The following is a 19,797-nucleotide window of genomic DNA, read 5'->3' on the forward strand; positions in this document are numbered from 1 at the left end:
AAAAAGCCAGATAGCATTAATTAAATATGTACAACGCATATACAGAGAGTCTGTATTAATACTACACACAAAATAATAATTCTGACAGTCAAATAGTTCTAAGCAGACTTCATTTCTTTGAAATCCAGCATCCAGTTGGTAAGCACAACCATTTCTGTGCTCATGGACTACTAAATCATAGAATCATTTAGGTTGGAAAAGGCCTCTAAATTATCAATTTTAACTTAGCACTGCCAAGTCTACCATTAAACCATGCCCCTAAGCACCACATCCACACGTCTTCTGAATACCTCCAGGGATGGTGACTTTACTTCCCTGGGCAACCTGTTCCAATGCCTCACAACTCTTTCAGTGAAGAAAATTTTTCCTAATATCCAACCTAAACCTCTCCTGGCACAACTTGAGGCCATTTCCTCTTGTCCTATTGCTTGGTGCCTGGGAGAAGAGATTGATCCCAACCCCGCTACAGCCTCCTTTGAGGTAGCTGTGGAAAGTGATAAGGTCTCCCCTGAGCCTCCTTTTCTTTAGGCTGAATAACCCCAGTTCCAGTTGGGTACAAAGCTGGCCAGAGCTGTGAGGTGCAGTAGGGAAGGTGGGTGAAGTGTGTAGAAACATGATTATATAGGATGCATATATATAAACTTACTACCAGCGACACTTTACTACTAATTTGACATTAAAATGAGAGGATTTTTAAGGAATATGGACTTGTTAAAATGGAAATAAATATTCAGTGTAACATCCAACTATCCCATAAAAGGCATTTATGGTGTTTGGCAAAAATTATTTCAAAACCAAAGGAATACTTTAAGTAGTTAAGCCAGTTTCTTCCATTTATTAGAGCCCACTGGAACTGCCACACAGACAACTCTACCTGGTTTTGCACGACAGAAAAATGAATATGTACCTTTTGGGCCTTGTTCTCCTTTATTTCCAATGCCAACCAAGGTCCCAGATGGTCCAGGAAAACCTTTATCACCTGGTTCACCTTTTGCTCCAAGAAACCCCTTTCTTCCTTTTAGTCCTGGGAAGCCAAAAGAACCTGCAAGAAAATACGACATTTTCTGAAGTAGCGTGTCTAGGTGATAGCACGTAAGGGAAGCAATTAAACTCCGTCTCTAAGGTCAACAACATATGTAAATACACATGCCAAATCAACAACTTAAACCAGCTTCTTAGTTACTCAAAACATCAATAAACATTTATGACCACAGATTATTATGAGAAATAGTTATTGTATCTTGGCATGAATATAATCTTATCGCTATTAAACAGATATAATATGTTGAACATGAATATCAGGGCAAAAAGCTCTCTTCTTTGTTTAGAAAATCGCCAACCATTTTCACACATACCTGTGAAATGGAAAAGGTGGCAATTCAATACTGCTAAAAGAAAATGTCATTCAGCCTGTAGACTGCACAGGTACAGAAGTCAAATATTTACCAAAGCGCAAAGAAGTTCTGGTCATCAATTGACCAACACATACTCAGGAGTGATAACATACATCAAGATTGATCACAAGTCTTCTTTAGCATGACAGTTCCTATATTCTTAAGGAATAACAAAAACAGATACTATGGTCACTTACCTCTGACACCCGGGTTGCCTGGACTTCCAATCATGCCTGGGGGCCCAGGAATTCCTAATGGCCCCATTATACCTGGCTCTCCCCTAGGGCCTGTGGAAAGGAAACAATAGGAATTTATTTAATCAGTGAAACCTCAGAAAGGCATGCATGTACCTGTCAGATAGTTAATCAATTCTTTTAACATTTTCTGCCCTTCTATAACATATCGTAGAAGCAAGTTTTCCAGCTTTTAACTACATGAACAGCACTTACGTACAGACTAATGTGGGTAGTTTGAGTTACTAACAGCTGCAACAGCTTCAATCAATGAACGAAACAACTGAGAGTGATTAATGTATCTGAGATAGCCACACTAGGCTGGGAGATCCATATCCATCACAAGATGTATGGGAAAGACATTCCTTTCTGGCTCAGGAGCTGGAAGCCAGCTGAGACATGACAGCTCATCCCAAATGGCATTAGAAGCCTAGGTTTGGCCTACACCTTCATCATTAGTTTTACAGGTTGTATTATATAAAAAGGTATCTACCATCTCCTTGCAACAGAATAATGCAGGATTTGAGAATAATTAAAAATCTTTTTTAGAGATAAGCAGCATTACATACCTGATTTTTTGTATTCTACAAATCAAGTTTGAACACATTTAAAAAAAAACAACAAAAAACCCTATGGGGACTACTTACTTTAAGTAAAGTCAGCTCTGGTTAACATGACAGAGTCTGATCTGAGTCACAACTCTCATAGACTGAAGATCTTGTTGTTTTTTTTTTTTTGTTTGTTTGTTTTCCAGAAAAAGAGAAAGCATTAAAAAGCCATCTGCTTCAAAAGGGATGCTGAGTAAGATCTTACACTTTCATTATGCTGAGAAGCAGCTTTGAACTAGTTAGTGTCCTGTTGCAAGAACATTGCAGTACAGAAAACAATGGGAAGTAGTTTTCTATTCTAAGTGGAGTGCTGTATAAAATTCAATACTGTGTCATCACAGCTTCAAGATACGCTAGTCATTCAGGGAATGATGACTGACTTGTTTTCCATATAGATCATATAAATGTATATATGAAAGCTGCTAATGGAAAAATACTTTTGCATCCTCAATTTACAGTCGATGGCATGTTAGCATGACTACTTTTTGTAGAGAATGCCTAATTTCCTATGTCAAAACAGGCATTTGGGGAATCCTTACCTGGCACACCATCAATTCCTGGTCTTCCAGACTGTCCCTTGAGACCAGGTAATCCTGTGTTTCCCTGAAGACCAATTAAGCCAGGTTCCCCCGGTTTTCCATAGATCCCTGGGATACCCAAGCCAGGAGGACCAAGTTTTCCTTTTGAACCTAATGAACCTCTTCCTCCTAAGAAAAATGCATGACAGTACATGTAGGATACTTCTTGCTGGAAACCTTCATCTCTGTCTTGCCATCATGAGTACCAAGCTCTTCTTGAGCCTGTTTGAGGGCTACACAGTAAATTTATACAAGGTAATATACACATTCAGGAGATCTTGAAGAGATTTAAAAGAAAAAAAAAGACAGTAGAGGCAAAAATAAAACAAAACAAACACCCCACCAATTCTGCATTCATCCTCCAAACACTCCAGAGTATGCATTTTCATTCCCCCACACGATGAAAAAATCTTATTCCATTTTAGTTAGTACATGCGTTTTCCTCCAATCCACAGACAATGCATCTTTTAAATGTGATGTTGCACAGTAACCTATAACCAATACCCATAAACAACTTCAGGTCCCTCAGGATGTTTAAAGGCAGAAATATAACCCAGTCACCCAGCCAAACAGCACATTTGATTTGGAAGGTCCTACCTGGTGGGCCTGTAGCTCCCTGGCCACCTGGCAAACCTGGCCGGCCAGTATGACACTCAGCAGGTTTCCCTGGAAAACCTGGATCCCCTGGAATTCCAGGTGAGCCAGGATCTCCTAAAAGAAAGGAGATTGGTTTCATAATGATTTAGATAGTAGTTTGAGGCTTTGTGTGAGCACTGTTTGACTTGGTTTCCCTTTCCTTAACACAGGGAGGTAACTTGCTGTGTATCTCGTGCTTGTTTGACCACAGTACCTCTTAGGCCATCATCACCATCATGTCCAGCACGTCCTGGTAGGCCTGGAAGTCCTGGAAATCCCCTATCACCTTTTGGACCAGGAATGCCACGACCTCCTGGTGAACCAAGTCTGCCTGGCTCTCCATGAATAATCATGCCTGGGTCCCCCTGCAACACAGAGATGTAAACAATACACATGTACTACGTTTTGCAAGTCTGCCAAAACATTCTTTCCACCCTGCAATCAACTAGCTTCTTTAATTAGGATTATCACCTCCATTCCCTGGGGATCTTTCACATTTGTAATGGCTCTAGTTCAGTAGATCACTGGATGTTCCTTATTGACCACATGCAGGTTCCACACCAGAAGATTAATTTGTCTAAATAGCTTTTGAACTGTCTCGTTGCTCTAAGAAATCGTTCCTGAGCATTACGAGACACCTCCCTCTCTTTGGCTGTTACTGCATTATGATGCTTGCTGTAAGTATGTAAGGTGTTGGACCTATATGTAAAAGTTTGTGCAAATACAATTTTTCCTTTATTTTACATGGTAGTTATATTTTCATCATAATATTTATTGAAATAATCAAAGTCAGCACCCAGATATGTCTCAGAATACTTAGTTATTGCATTTTTACCCCTGCCATTCTTCTGAACATTGTTTTCTATGAAGACTGTTTTTATGATAAATATCTGAAGTCTATTCCCTGAAAGGAAAAGTTGAAATGCTTTTTCTTATTGGCTGACCAAACTGCTTGTTGTTTTGGGTACTAGTTTTGAATACGAGCAAATCAATGCGTTCTTAAAACAGGCCAGTAGAGCTGAGATTATACCAGTCGTTGACTATATGGACCACAAAGGTCACTCCAAATCCAGCTGTTCTGTGGTTTCAAGCACAGAGTAAGTAATAATTACACTAAACAAAAATCCCCATACTTTGCCATATCAAAAAACACATACGAGAATGACATATGGGCATAAAAACAAAAAGGAATGCTCCCTTTTCAAAACAGTTAAGTGTTATTATTTTGTTCACCTTTGGATCCTAATTACAGAGTAGTCAAGAGTCCTACCTTTATATATTCCATCAGTAATTTCTGAACAGCCATCTCTTCAGAAACTGGCTTTAATTTTTTTGCTGTAAGCAATGCAATAGTTTTCTTATGCTCTGAAAATTGAAGTATCAAAACATCCCAACAACTTGGGAGTTCTGAAATCCTGTATCTCTAGTTAAAATTTGATTTGACAACCTCTTTCATAAAATATTTCATTTTATAGTTTGTGCATCACTGGTTAGCAAATACAGGAACTCTTATTTTCCATGCACTTATTAATTTATTTGCTCAATGACACAGTTAATGAATGGGACCTATGGAAAAGTCTGTGCTGTATTTCTAGTCAAACCTTTTCTCCTGGTTGTCCCAGATTTCCAGCTTGGCCTGGCTCTCCAATTTTTCCTTCACAACCTGGTAATCCTCTGCCTCCAGTAAGTCCCTTATCTCCTACAAAAAGAATTATATGGCAATACAAATGCTATATTTACCACCTTATTTTACAAAGGGGTATTTGTATGGATGTGGTTATGGACTTCTGCACTATTGTAGGTTAGAAGAGCTGAAAACGAAATCCTGATACACATTTGACACATTGCATCTTCCCTCAACACTCATTGTAACACTGCTCAGTTACTTGCTTCAAAAACATCCTGCATTAAGTAACCAATCTGGGCTGAACCCCTTCTGATGCCAGTTCCTCACTGTTCTCTTCAAAAAACTACATTGTAGTAGTTGTAGTATTCTATTTCTCTGAAATACTTCAAAATATTTCAAAAACAAAGAAAACCACAAAACCCCCTCAAAGGCAGTAAATTACAAGAGTGCTAAAAACCATCTGATTAATGCTCATTCATTATTTTTTTTTTTTTTTAAAGATGATTGTTGTCAATCCATATTTAAAAAAAAAAGTAGAAAAGGTGTTTTTTTTTTTTTTTTAAAGAATATCAAAAAGTGTGTTTTACCTTTTGGACCTGGGTTTCCAGGAAACCCAAGCCCTGGAAAGCCTGTGTCACCTGTTGGCCCTGGATGTCCTGGATCACCTGGCTGACCATTTGTTCCGACCCTACCTGTTCAAAGAAAATAAGTAAATTGCAGTCTATCTTACCACAGAACTTCAACACGTAATGACGGGGTGTTTTCCAGCTTATCATTATTGATTAGGACATCAGTGTAGATGACATCATTAGAACTTAGACACTGTTTTTCCTCCACAGTAGTTAAAATGCTAATTGTGATCCTTGTGTTCTCAGTATCAAAGCATACACGAGTCTGTTAAGTCTTTATGCAATCTGCCCTTGGTATGAAATCCTTCATAGAGTTCTCTCAAAATAACCCAACAGTTTTATCTGGCCAGAATTGGTAGAGAAATCCCAATCAGGTCATCTCTAACTTTGTCCTTAGAGCAAACATACTCACCAGGCACCCCTGGGGGTCCAGGTAAACCATATGGTCCCTGAGGTCCTGGCAATGCAGGCAACGGAGTTATCCTACTGGTCTCTCCTTTCAGACCTTCAGCAAATACATTATCAAAGTCTCATGGTTTGGAAATAGACAATTTTAAAATACATAATTTACAATTTAAAAATATTAATGAGCAAGCTAGTCAGCTAAAAATCTGGTCTGCTATTGTTTCCATCTTTCTGAAGCTCCGACAGATTTTGAAAATCCTTTAAACCCTGACTTCATAAAGCAAAAGAATTTTATTGACACCCAGACCACCTCAAGCCCTTCTCTCAGCCCTCCTACAGTCTAACAGAAACCCAGAGAGCACAAAATGATTTTAGGTAGGGAATATGAGTTATTGTCAACATCAGGTCGAAGACCCTCAGAACAGACTAAACAAAAAACCAAAAACAAAACTCACAATTAGCAAGGCCTCCAACAGAGATTCAGGTGCATTTCCTGATACAATGTGACAACCCCAGAAAGTGACAAAGACTCAGATTGACACACTAAAAATTTCATCCCTTTGGATAACAAATTCACATCTTGTATCAGCCAATAGCACAAGCATGGGTATATTGTGCCCAACATATCACTGCAGTTATAAGCACTAATCCCCAGAATCCCCTGGATTTAAAATTCAAAAATTCTCTTAAAAAGCGACTCGATTATATCTCTCCTGCCCAGCTTCGAGTTCTTCCAGATTATATTTGCCTATAAATAAATACACTGGTATGTTTCCGGCACTCCAAAGTGATCAAGTCCTTCATATTTTCCTCTGATGACTTAGCTCACACTAAGGACTAATGATGAGAAATGGATCTATAGTCAAAGAACCTTTTTTTCATGATGAGGATAGTCAAGCACTGAAACAGGTTGCCCAGAATTTCTGGGCAGTCTTTGTCCTTGAAGGTTTTAAAGTATTATTCAGTCAAGACTTGAAGTAAACTGCTCTAATCTCATAGCTAACCCTGCTCTGAGCAGGAGTTTGGACTGAAGACCTCATAGGGTCCCTTCCAATCTCAATTATCTTATGACCCTAAGACTTTTGCTATTATCTCTAGTGAAACCAAAGATGGAACAACGCTTTGGAAATCTCATCCCAAGAAAAAACTTCCTACATTTCATAATTTATGTCTTTGTCTTCAATCTCTCTCTGCAGTTTAAAACTTTAACATAGGTAAAGAACAGTAAAATAGGAAGTTACAAACCAGCTTCTCCAGGCAATCCAGGAGGACCAGGTACTCCTTTAGAGCCTTTGAAACCTCTTATTCCTTGTGGTCCATATCCTGGTGGTCCAGGAAGCCCCATCTCTCCAGGGAGACCAGGATTACCAGGCAGTCCAGGTAGTCCTCTATCTCCTTTTGTACCAGACAATCCCTATTAACGATATATATGTCTGTATACCAAACATTACTTGCTCTCCATGCCAGCTTTCACAACAAAATGCCTGATTCTCTGTACGACTATGATCTCGTACTATTTTAGCAGCAGAGTAGCTCTGCTGATTGAACAGGACTTTTTCAACCCATTTACTTGTGATGAAAAAAATAAGAATTTTAATATCAATGCTTGTAAACTGTAGGGCATTCATCCAGCCTTTCTATTAAAATTGAAAAAGTACAAAAACAGCTTGATTTTCAATTACCATGGCATTATATTGTATGATTTTTTTAATTTTTCAAAACACATTAGGGAAAAAAACAATTTCAGCACTGATTTGCCTTAAGTACTAGGGGGTCAGGTTTAAAAATAGCAATATCTGAATCACTTTTACAGTTTCTCAGCCAACACAGTGCAACAACAATTGCTAGTTTTTTGTTTCTGCTGATCCAAGAGCTCTGCTCTAAGAAAGCTAGTCTTAAAGTAGTTCTCGCAGTTTTTGTGGTTTCTCTCAGCCCTGACTGGAGATTAATTCCTAAAGACCAAACTGGTATTATTTGTACTATTATTTCACTTTAAGCATTACGACTAGACAGAAAAACAATTTTTATTTGTTTGGTTTTGGTCCGTGTCTTATTCATCACAGCAATCCAAGATAACACTCCAATACAAATGTCCAAACTAACAGCACAATAAACTAATAAACTGCTGAGGCTTTGCAGCAGCATGCATCCATACTAGCCTCATCTCTCCCTGGTATTACATAAGAATATTTATTCTAATTCTTTTGTTTCCACTTACGTGTATTGGTTGCTATAGTTGAGCACAGAACCTCTAAGTCAGGCAGATGATATTCAGTTAAAATACTGGACTAGGTAGAACAGAGTGTCATACAAGATACAACCACTGACTTAGCTTCTCATGAATTCTATGTTAATTGTAAACAGTGCAGACCTACCTCTTCACCTTTAGAACCCTTGTAGCCCTTTGGGCCAGGTCTTCCCAGAAATCCACTTGAACCTTTTCTTCCTTTGTCTCCCCTGGGCCCTGGATCTCCTTGCTCACCTTTTGGCCCTTCTGGATACACGTATCCTGGCTCACCTTTTGATCCTTTATGTCCTTGATCTCCTTTAAAACCTGGAGGTCCCTGGAACAAAGAAAATTTCAGTGCTAAACATGTCAACCATTTTCATGTTTTCTTTTTCAAATTAAATACCTAAGAATGGTTCTCCTTATTTGTATCTTTATTCACTGTAACTGCCCACTCCAACTACTGGCATAAGCAGAAGGACAAGAAAAAAAACTTAAAATCTGATTAGAGAGGATATGGGAGAGGACATTGTTCTCTATGTGGGAAGATCTCCCTAGGGATACTATAGCCACCACAGCTGTCTGTCTGTAGCTAACTTCTGTGCTCTTTTCTTAACCCCTCAGAGTACAATGTGGAACTGAAAGCACACAAGCACACGGGGCTCTAGTGATCTTGGGCTCACAAATTCTTGGGAGTTTTCTGGAAAAACTTGCTAGCAGGGTCTTTCAATTATGCATCTGTATGGCAGCCACCACAATATGTTCTTGTGCATGACAGTTTTGTTTTGGACAGTGTTTTCTGTAATCTCCCAAGAATTGTTACTACTACAGGCACAAGTTAGAAAAAACAAGTAGTATGTCTGTGGCAGGTGCTTGCCTTCCCACTTCAGCAAGTTTCCCAAATGCCTCTTGAACACTTACAGACACGGGGAATCAACCACCTCACTGGGAAGCCTGTCCCAGCATTTGATCACCCTCACAGTAAAGAGCTTCTTCCTAACATTCAGGCAGAACCCCTTCCCTGGCACAGCTCTGTGCTGTTCCCTCATTCCCTCGCATCCTATCACTGGTTACCGGGGTGAAGAGATCAGCACCTCTCTCTCCATTTCCCCTACTCAAGAAGTTGTAGAGAGCAATGAGTTTGCTTCTTAGCCTTCTTTCATCCAAACTAGACAAACCAAGTGTCCTCAGCCTCTCCTCATAGGACATGCCCTCCAGCCTTTTTTATACCAACTTTGTTGTCTTCCTCTGGAAGCTTTCAAGTTTCTTAATATCCTTTCTACATTGTGGAGCCCAGAACTGTACACAATATTCAAGGTGAGGCTGCAACAGAGAACTGACATCACCTAGTACGACACTTCGTTTAACGCTGGCCATGACATTTCTATGAAATTCTTGTGGGATCTGAAAAATAATTTGAAAAATGCAAGTCTTACTTGAGCTCCTGGAAAACCTGGTGCTCCTGGAGAACCTGGAGCTCCTTTGGGACCTTGTGTTCCTTCCCTACCTGCAAAAGAACAAACATATTTTGTAAATAAAATAGAAAATAAGGAAATGGATTTTGACAAGCTCTGATAATCACATGCAGCACTGTATGTTACTCCCATTCACACTCACTGCATGAGCATAGACTGACCTGGCTTCAGGCTGCACCTAAGCCCATTAGCATTTAGCCTTCAACTCTTTTAGGGCTTGTGCTCACATCAGCGGATGGAGCTGCATTATGCTATCACACTCATCACAATCTCAGGGCTATTTCTGGGATCTGGAATATTGCATGATGCAGACATGCTCATACCCGTCCTGATTCTCATGCTAAAAGCAAAAGCAGTGGCATTTCCTACCATCCTGTTAGAAATACTGAGATAATTTACCAGGGATGCCATCCTGGCCATGTGGCCCAGGCGAACCAGGAAGACCAGGTGTTCCCGGAACATAGCTACAATCAGTACACACGTAAGCTTCATCACCTAGAAGGAATATAATTCATTAGTTGTTCCACACAAAATAAGTCCCAAGCTGAACTAATGTGTCAATTTATTTTTTTTATAGAGGGTGGTCAACAGCTCTTGGTCAAACAGCAGTAGGCATGTGACCTGAATTTTGATGGAAGATCACCTCCAACACAATACAAGATCACCTGTGGTCAGACAGTGAATCAGAACTGATTACATTTAATTCAAAACATAGGGACACCCAGTTTAAATCTCTTGTGGTTTTGTTTTTGGTTTTTTTTTTTTTTTTTTTCAAGTCTGGTTTCAGTAAGCTATTTGGATACAGTCACTCTATCGATAGGCCAAATTGTCTCAAAAGAAGAAAGGCACACAGGCTTTGAACTAACATGGCTTCATAACAGCCTGAGTGACTTTAAAGACTGGCAGGTGGCATTTAGCCAAAAAAAATTAGCAGCTCCTGCGGTGATATTTACAGAATGAACCTTCTCTCAAAGAACAATCGTTAGTGCTGACATAACAACACGGGAATACAAAAACCCCACCAACCTGTAATAAGCACTGTCCAGAGAAGACCTACACCCTGGCTGCAGTGCTTTACAACTGGTGCTTGGCACTGGCACAGGCACTGTTCTTAGCCACTGTTTACTTTAAGGGGAGGACATCTTGCTATCCCTAATGAATTTTTTAAAAATCTCTGAACTCATCAAATAGCTTCAGAGGTCAATTAATTTCAAAATTTCATGAGGATCTATGAAGATAAATGGATTGTACCGTCAACTTCTAAGAGGTAGCTTTCAGAAAGGAAGTAGAAATGGAAAAAGTAATTTTTCAGCTCTGCATCTTGGTTTTCAGGTGAAAAGGCCAGTAACTGTCAATAACGATACGTTCCTGACCTCATTCAGAGAAAACACTCCCACACAAAAAATGTGGTACATGAAAGCGAAATGTTCAAAACCCTGTACTGAGAATGAACATGATTTTTTTCCACTGTTTTAATTTCTCCTAATTTATACACACTCTCTTGAACATGGAAGGGCTTGCTCCAAAACTGTAGGATTCCCTGACATTTTTGATATCTTGTTATCCCCTGTTGAGTGAACACTATGTCAATCCTTCAAACAGTCTATAAACACAGTAACTGACCTTTCATGCCAACATCTCCTGGAGGTCCTGGAGGTCCTGCACACCCTGGCTCTCCAGGACGTCCTGGTGGGCCTGTTCTAAATATTACTCTACCTGGAAATGAAATGAGCATGGCACCATTACATTTACAGATTATTCAGACATCCTCTATTTGCTAAGGCAGAAAAAAGGTGCAAGGATGATCTGGAGACAGTATTCATTTGAAAGAGAACTACCTGGACAAAACCGAAACTCCTTTAACTGGAATTACTTGAGGAAAAATATGGTGATTCTAAAGTAAATTTCAGCAGACTGCTGGACTGCTGTCTAGCCAGGGGGCTGCCTTTAAAAAGCACAGTTCCTCCTTTGGGAAATATTTACACTCTAACAGAAACATAGTTCTTTCTTTTCCAGCTTTGGAAGGAAAACTTTTATTTGTAAATTATTAATCCTGCTCAAGTATCTTTATCAGAATTATTCAGCTGTATTTACTATTACTCTGGGAAAAAACAGATGACATATTGAGCTCTTCCTATGGCAATCATTTGGAGGACAGATTTTTTTATTTTAAGAGAGGAAAGATAAGCATTACCTCGGTATTATTTCTGAAAAGAACTTGCTTTGGCCATACCACATATAAAGGAAATATGATGCTGTTTGTACTCCTAGTTAAAGAGGTACTCCTGGTTAATACACTTTCTAAAAGTTGTATGAACTGGAACTACTCAGCTAGTTCAAAGCTGCTACTGCTTTGTTTTCATGATGCCAGTACTTCAAGCCTGCTCTAAGGTCCTAGGAAGGCATGCAAGTGATTTCTCTAACTTTTAGATTAGCCCTTTCTGAGTTTAGTTTTACAGATGAACTGCAATTTTTGGAACGGTTAATCTTAAGAACAGATTTTTTTTCCTCATTAGTCCTTCCTGTTTTTAAGTAGTATATTTTTAGTCACAGTTAAAAAAAAAAGCGAGAAATCTTTATACTGGAAAGTCATTGTACCTTCCCCACAGAATCTCATTAGAAATGGAGCATAGACAATTGCTACACATACTTTTTCGTGAATATTCTAAAGTGAAATTTACAAAAAAAATCTATTCAACCACTTTACTCAAGATATACTCCATAAATCATATATTTATATAATCTCATACATCAGCAATTGAGATAACTGGATTTGTTTCTGTATTATATATACAATAATGAAATGTCACCTGGTTCTCCTGGAGGACCTGGTAATCCAACAGAACCAGGTCTGCCAGTAATCCCAGGTAGTCCTGGAGGGCCTACAATGCACAAGCCCGTTTGTCCTTTTTCTCCTTTTGTTCCTTTTGGGCCAGGAAATCCTGGGGGACCTCTCAGACCAGGTCTTGACACACCTAACCAAAGAGGAGAAAATACAAAAATGAAGTTAAAATAAAAAAAAAAAGGAACTTCAAAGCAAAGTAAGCAAGTACTCAGCAGGATGAGTGAGAGACAAACACAGACTTTCAAAGTTCATACCATGAATCTTTTTTACATTGTGATATATTAAATAATCACAGTGAGAATGTAAAGATATTTTAAAATGTTCTTTAATCTCTCTTTACATGCTTGGCTCATCAAAACTTGTGGCTGACATTTTTTATTTTTATTTTATTGCTATGTAGAGATATGTTCACAGACATCCAAAATTAAGATTTCACAACAGTGATTTGGTATAACTGGCAGGAAGAACAATTTTTGTGGTACTGGTGCATTACACATACCTGGTCTACCAGCACCTCCAGGAGGACCCTGTGGCCCTGCAAAAGCAACATGTTTAGAACTGGAGTTAAACCATTGTATCCTCAGCAAAGTCACTACTCAGTAACACTGACTGCAATCTTTGCGCTTCTGCATTCTATGCTTATTTTATCTTTTAAGAATTTGGTTTTACCTCAGTAGTCGTATACCATTTACGCAACTGTTGCACACTGCCAATTCTCACTGAAATCTGGCAAGATATGGGTGTTTACAAGAGGTAGGAAGAGGACCCACCACATTTATCCTCAGGTGGGGATGCACCAGTTACTTAAGAGGGGCTTACAGGCCTGCGAACTTCCTTCTTTTTTGCCACTATTATTTGCTGTAATAGAGATACCGCTTCTTAAAAATGCATTATCTTTGCAAGGCTCAACTCTGCTCTTGTCATCCCTTGGAAGCACGTAAGTAGATTTATTAAAACAGAGGGTATTCACGGGATGCAATGTGATCACTTGCACACATGAATATTCATAAAAACAGAACACCAAAATACAGTAGGCAAGCATTTGCTGGGTGAGTATGAGGTACAGCTCACAACATGCTGCCTTAGAGTTCAGCCCACAAGTTATTATTACATTGTGATACAGCTCAAATAATAAATCAAGACATTTTAATTTTACAGCATGGCCAAACTAAACAAAAACAACAAAAAATATTATTTGGGGATGATAGGCAATAAAAATGGCATAAGAAACTCTGAAAGCTACAAAAATAGTATGACCTTTAACAGGAGACTTAAAGCTCCGGCGTTTTGTCTATGGCATACATAAGTAACACTGATGCAGGAATCCACTGAGGTCATTATATAGGATGTGAGTGAGCTTAGGTGCTCAACTCAATTATGTGCACAAAGAAGTATGCCAGCTTCATCATTTTAGAGAAATCTTACTACATATCTCAGGACAAATTTGATGGGAGTAATTTGGAAATACTCTTGGAAAGGCAGAAGCAGGTTGCTGTGTGCTCAGAAACCTAGCCTGGAACAAGCCCTTTGAATAAACAGCCCCCGTGTCCTGGCTTCTTCTGAGATAGAGTTAATTTTCTTCATAGAGGCTGGTATGTGCTGTGCTTTGAATTTAGGAGAAATGTAATACTGACAACACACTAATGTTTTAGTTGTTGCAGAGTAGTACTTACACAGAGCCAAGGACTTTTCAGCTTCTCACATCACCCTGCCAGTGAGCAGGCTGGGGGTGCACAAGAAGCTGGGAGGGGACACAACAGGGAGAGCTGACCCAAAAGGGATATTCCATGGCAGCAATAAGAGCTGGGGTGGTTGGCTGGGAGAGGGGCCACTGCTCAGGGACTGGCTGGGCACTGGTTGGCGGGTGGTGAGCAATTGCATTGGGCACCACTTTTTTTGTATATATCATTATTATTATCATTATTCTTTTCCATTCCTTTCTGTCCTATTAAACTGTATTTATCTCAATCCACAAGTTTTACCTTTTCATTTTTTTTTAATTTTATTTTCTCCCCCATCCCACTCGGCAAGGGAGTGAGTGAACAGCTGTGGGGTGCTTAGCTGCCTGTGGGGTTACACCACAACATCATGCTAAAAGATTGTAGTCTTGATATGCTACTCACCAGGCATACCACGTTGACCTTTTGGTCCTGGAGGTCCAGGGGGTCCTTTATCTCCCTTATCACCAACTACATTATCATAATACTCTGTCTTAATAGAAAGATTGTGAGAAAAGCACAGTGCCTCATACTGACCATTTGGTTAGTACAATGTTATGACCTTATTCATCCTTCCAAAGCTGTGACACCATGAGAGCTTCCTAACCACATGCTAATTACTCACAAGGAGTCAGAAATTAAATTACAATTGTTACACACAGATAATGCCAAAAGACCTGTACAAATAGAGGGGGCTGGGATTTTCAGCCCAGTTCCTTACTTCCCAAAGAATTCCTCTGCCTGTGGATGCAATTATACAGGCAGATTGGGATTTAGAGACCCAATCAGGAATATTACAGTAGCATAAGTTAGAAAATATTCTTGACAGAAACCTCTAGGAATTATAAAGTCTATTCTACTGCTTCAAATCAGATTCAGCTATACAGAAACTACTCTTTTAAGTAATCATACATAAAAACAGACAAAAATCAACTAGTTAAATCACAAATGCATACAAAATTAATTCCTATGAAATTAATATTCTCAATTTATTATAGTTTAATATGATGACATTTCGAAATTTATATAAATGACAGGCAGAATCAAAATGCTATTAACTATAGCTCTACTTTTTTCTAACTACAAATTTTTGCTCTTTTCTGGATTATTCTGAATGGGCACCTTTACCTGAAAATAAGATTATGGTAAGAGTTGTGCCTTGACACATAAACATCACACTAAAATTTAAATGGACTACTAAAACACCAATTTTAAAAGGCATAAAAAACTGCTTAAAATATACAATTTCTATTCTTGTTCTATTGATTTTTTGAAAAGCAGTGGTTTTTAGTGCTGTCAATATCACAATTCATTAGTTTATTTAAAGTTATTTCTTTTTGGACAACTTGAGCAGAAAGTTTCCATTAGATGCACACAGGTCCTTTAAGAAGGACATTGGAGAGACAGCATAACTAGACAAAGAAATTGTACTCATAGTATCTGTTAGTTTGATGTTTTTTTATTTTTTATTTTTTTTAATAAAGAACCTTGGGATTTTCAAATTAAAAACACCTGTTCTGGAACTGATTAGTTTGGTTTTAAAAAAATCAGCTCCAGCAATGTTTGTAACCGTTCTGTGATAGTCCAGTCTCCTGCCAAAACTGCTGGAAATGAGTGAAATCTAACCAGGTGTTGATCTTTCATCCAGTTCTACATGAAGGGAGATGCCATGCCTTAGAGATGTCCAGCAATAACAGTACTTTGAGAATGACATACCCCAATTAGAGCATCATGGCATCCATTATTGCTACATACAGTCAGTTTGACTTATTTTAATGGTTTACACAAATGACATGATGAAGATAATTTACACTTACTCGACCACAAGCTCCAGGTGGACCAGTGTTGCCTTTTATCCCCTTAATTAGAGGACAGAAATGGGTTAAATTCGTTTATTAAAAAGAATACATGACATGACATTTGATATCCACTGTCATTTCAGTACATAGCTTACAACATTAAAGGACTTCTACTCCTGACCAGTCCTTCAGCACCCTGTCCTCTGTTCCTGCCACAACTGCTCAGCCACATGCTCCAAAAACTACAGGAGTACACCAGCAAGCAAAGATGGACACCAGTTCATGCACATCATCTATTTCAGCTGACCAATTCCCCATTCCACAATATCATTACTTGTCATCTTGTACACATATTGTCTATGTACAAACATCTTGTACTGACAGTGATAAAAAAGAATATATAATAACCCCCAAACATACCTTATCCTCATCCTCAAAAACAACAAAAGCATTAGACAATACCTTAGCTCCTTGTCTGCCAGCCACTCCTGGTTTGCCCTGTTCACCCTTTTGTCCCTGCAGATGACAGTATACAATTTTATGAGAAAAAATCTTTTAGCACTGTCATCAATCAAATTTAAAATTGAAAGCTTTGATCTTTCAGGGCAATGGCAATGCAAATATGACTTGCTCAGAGGAAGAAATTCCAGGGAGAGACTCAGTATGGGGCAAAGTTCCATGTCTGCAGGCAATACCACAGGTCTCATATCCAAACCTGCCTTTATAATGGCACATTCTACCAATCCCAAGATGAAGCCACTCCAGATAACACAAGTGTAAGCGGCTCTGGTTTGTCCTCCCTCTGTAAACTGCTGTTCCTGAAAGGGGAGAAACTGAACACAATGTGATATTCTCATATTCATCAACTCCATCTTGCAGACCTTGTCCAGCTAGTGTCTACTGAAGGGTGTCAGCAAGACCAGGAGGGAAAATAGCCTTAACAGTGGTCTGCACTACCTGCAAGCGTACATATGTTAAAAAAAAAAAAGGATTCTGCAGAGGTTTATGGAGCTGAATGCACCCCTAGTTGGTAAAAGGCAGAAATGGGAACAGAACAATGACATGTCTTTGTCATGACAGAAGGTTTTTTTTCTGTTAGCTGAGTAATAAGGCAGTAGAGTCTTGCAAACTGTCATTCCATGTTTTTTTTGACAGACTGGAATGTGTTTAGACTGGGTGCTAAGGTTGTTTTGACACAACGAGGGTGGCGTTTTAGTTAGATATTTATGAAATGGGTTATACCAACAATAAGAATTCTGCTAAGATTTTTGTAAGGTCACTGTGACCCTAATTATATCATTAAAGTGGAAGTGAATTAAATAGAGAAGAACTGATATTTAACCAATTGAATAAGCATTCCAAGGACAATTCAACAACTTGAGCTTTTGAACCAGTCTACAAATGAGATCATTTTGGGTATGAAATGATATATTTTACGAACTATATTTTGGTACTTCCTCCAAAATGATTATTTTAATATCTATCAGTCATCTCATTTTAGGCCAAGATAGTTGTGACATTGACTGTAGCTTCTCCTTTTAAAGGATGTCTTTGATTCTAGTGATTTAAATTATTCATTTTGCTTCTTGATTTCTGAAGTGAAGATATAGCTCTTTTGCAAACATTTCAGTGTGACTAACCAGAATGAAAATCGGTAATTTTGCATAATTAAGTGTTCATTTGACCTCCATCTCAAACTCATTTGATAGTCAGAAGCAAACAACAGGTCTTTTTGTTTTACACAGAAGCAACAAGATCTATGTAGCAAACCTCTCTCCCCTGCACACATCTATAGGTACACGGTATGTCCTTAGGCCAGTTTAGTGAAAAGTAATTTTTCACCACGTATGCAAATCAACGTTCCCAGACACATTCCACAATGTGAAGAAGCTGTGACAGAAACATATGACCACCAAAAAAAGATGACTGTTACTTAAAAGAACTTTTGAAGGCTTCCTTCATTACCGGTAAGCCAGGTGGACCTGGGGCACCTTCTTTTCCAGGTTTACCCTACAGAGGAAAATAATAATAAAAATAAAAAGAACTAAAGAAGTGTCATTGCATTCTAAGAGCATACAACTAAATGCTGTGCTTGTAACTGTACTTTAGGTTCTTACTAATTTGGAAAAGCTTTTAGGCTATTTACTAAATGTTCATTATTTCTAATCAGAATTAATGTTTAGAAAAACAGAGAAAGATATTCCCTGGACATTCCTTCTCCTGTGGAGAATTAGCTGAGGCAGACACTTCAACAGCACAAAGTGCCAGGGAAGTACACAAAGACTGGTGCAAAACAAGGTCCCTGCAGGAGCAAGACAAGCTATGACCAAACAATACAGCGGCTAATAGTCCTTCTAGCGATGAGCATGGAAAGATACCAAAGGGAAAAAGATACGAAAGACTTACAGGACTTGGGCTTAAGAGATGGCTTGAACAGAAACTATTTAATGAAGAAGAATCGGGACTGCACTTCAAAAGGTAAAGGAAGTAGGGCAGCAGATGGAAAAGTGAGAACAGGAGAAGGCAGCATGCCAGACATATCTGCTGTTTTCCACAGTGTACAGCACATTGTGGCAGCTTTCTGCTGGCATCCTGGCTTCTAGTGTGGCAACTATGCATGAAGTTAAACAACTTAAAAAACGAAAAAAAAAAAAGAAAATATTTTTGTTAAAAAAAAATAAGTGACAAGGGAAGGCAGAGGAGGGGGAAAAATGGAGAGCAAAACAGAAGTGACAAAATAATTATGGATACCTTAATTTGCCACCCTGAAGGCAGAAATCAGGAAAAGCTGGTTTGTTAAAATAGCAGGAAGGTAGTGACAAGATAAAGGGGGGTGAAAGATTATGAGTTCAGAACAACAGGAAGGGAAGTACATTTCAGAGATTTATTTTGCACAGAATAAGTCCAGGAAAATTAAAATAATTAAAAAAATAATAATAAGACCATGAATTATGATGTAAGCATCAGAAAAACCAGTAATACTGAGGAGATGGCAGAACTTAACCAAAGGTGATACTCTGGAAGAGAAGAGGGGGAGCTGGAAGTAGCAGTGATATCACTAGTGACTCAAACTTATTTGCACAAAATGATCCTTTTTTCTAGAACATGAAATTCACAGTTATTTGGTATATTGTAGTAATAATTTTGTTTTCTTTTTAGAATAGCTGGTCAGTCAATGTCTTAACACAGTTTGTATTTTCTTAGCATTTTTTAAGGTCAACAGGCAGAAAAGCAAGAGTGCTCTACTTCTTTCTCCAAAAAAGAGGACGTGAAAGGTCAATTAAGAAGAGTTCTAGTAAAGTTTTGCATACTGTTACCAGAATACAGAATACAGAAGATAGAAAAATGACAATACATCCTGGATAGCAAGAACCTTTGGTACTTTAAATTTTTGTCTGAGTTACTGCTTCAATTTTTCATAATGCATAGGAATAATAAAAATAAACGTTGGGCTGGTCTACAGCATCATCATTGTTAAAGTACCACACAAGTGAAGAAAGCGCAATCTATAGATAGTACAAGTCTTCCATTGTTACCCTTTCTTGCATAAGAAAATTTATTATAGCCACAATAAGTATGGAAAAGTTTAAAAATGTGTTTATATTAGACACTTCAGATAAGAG

General features: G+C 38.5%; 1 protein-coding gene across 3 annotated transcripts in view; it reads right to left on the reverse strand.

Annotated features, from left to right (window-relative positions):
• COL4A3 (collagen type IV alpha 3 chain) overlaps positions 1 to 19,797 on the reverse strand; it is a 63,526-nt gene that overhangs the window by 17,815 nt on the left and 25,914 nt on the right. For all 3 annotated transcript variants that reach the window (XR_014588433.1, XM_083849424.1, XM_083849425.1), the window contains 19 exons: positions 18,140 to 18,184; positions 16,637 to 16,690; positions 16,193 to 16,234; positions 14,781 to 14,868; positions 13,157 to 13,192; positions 12,623 to 12,787; positions 11,436 to 11,528; positions 10,212 to 10,307; positions 9,774 to 9,844; positions 8,486 to 8,674; positions 7,356 to 7,524; positions 6,118 to 6,210; positions 5,664 to 5,768; positions 5,051 to 5,148; positions 3,664 to 3,814; positions 3,411 to 3,524; positions 2,775 to 2,942; positions 1,592 to 1,681; positions 908 to 1,042 (listed from right to left, as the gene is read on the reverse strand). Coding sequence is in view for 2 of the 3 variants with exons in the window: in XM_083849424.1 (XP_083705550.1) it covers positions 908 to 1,042; positions 1,592 to 1,681; positions 2,775 to 2,942; positions 3,411 to 3,524; positions 3,664 to 3,814; positions 5,051 to 5,148; positions 5,664 to 5,768; positions 6,118 to 6,210; positions 7,356 to 7,524; positions 8,486 to 8,674; positions 9,774 to 9,844; positions 10,212 to 10,307; positions 11,436 to 11,528; positions 12,623 to 12,787; positions 13,157 to 13,192; positions 14,781 to 14,868; positions 16,193 to 16,234; positions 16,637 to 16,690; positions 18,140 to 18,184 (2,002 nt within the window). In the remaining variant the exon portion in view is untranslated. The remainder of the gene's footprint in view (positions 1 to 907; positions 1,043 to 1,591; positions 1,682 to 2,774; positions 2,943 to 3,410; positions 3,525 to 3,663; positions 3,815 to 5,050; positions 5,149 to 5,663; positions 5,769 to 6,117; positions 6,211 to 7,355; positions 7,525 to 8,485; positions 8,675 to 9,773; positions 9,845 to 10,211; positions 10,308 to 11,435; positions 11,529 to 12,622; positions 12,788 to 13,156; positions 13,193 to 14,780; positions 14,869 to 16,192; positions 16,235 to 16,636; positions 16,691 to 18,139; positions 18,185 to 19,797) is intronic.

This window comes from Anser anser, assembly GCF_964211835.1.
Source record: "Anser anser genome assembly, chromosome: 9".
NCBI classification, from domain to species: Eukaryota; Metazoa; Chordata; class Aves; order Anseriformes; family Anatidae; genus Anser; species Anser anser.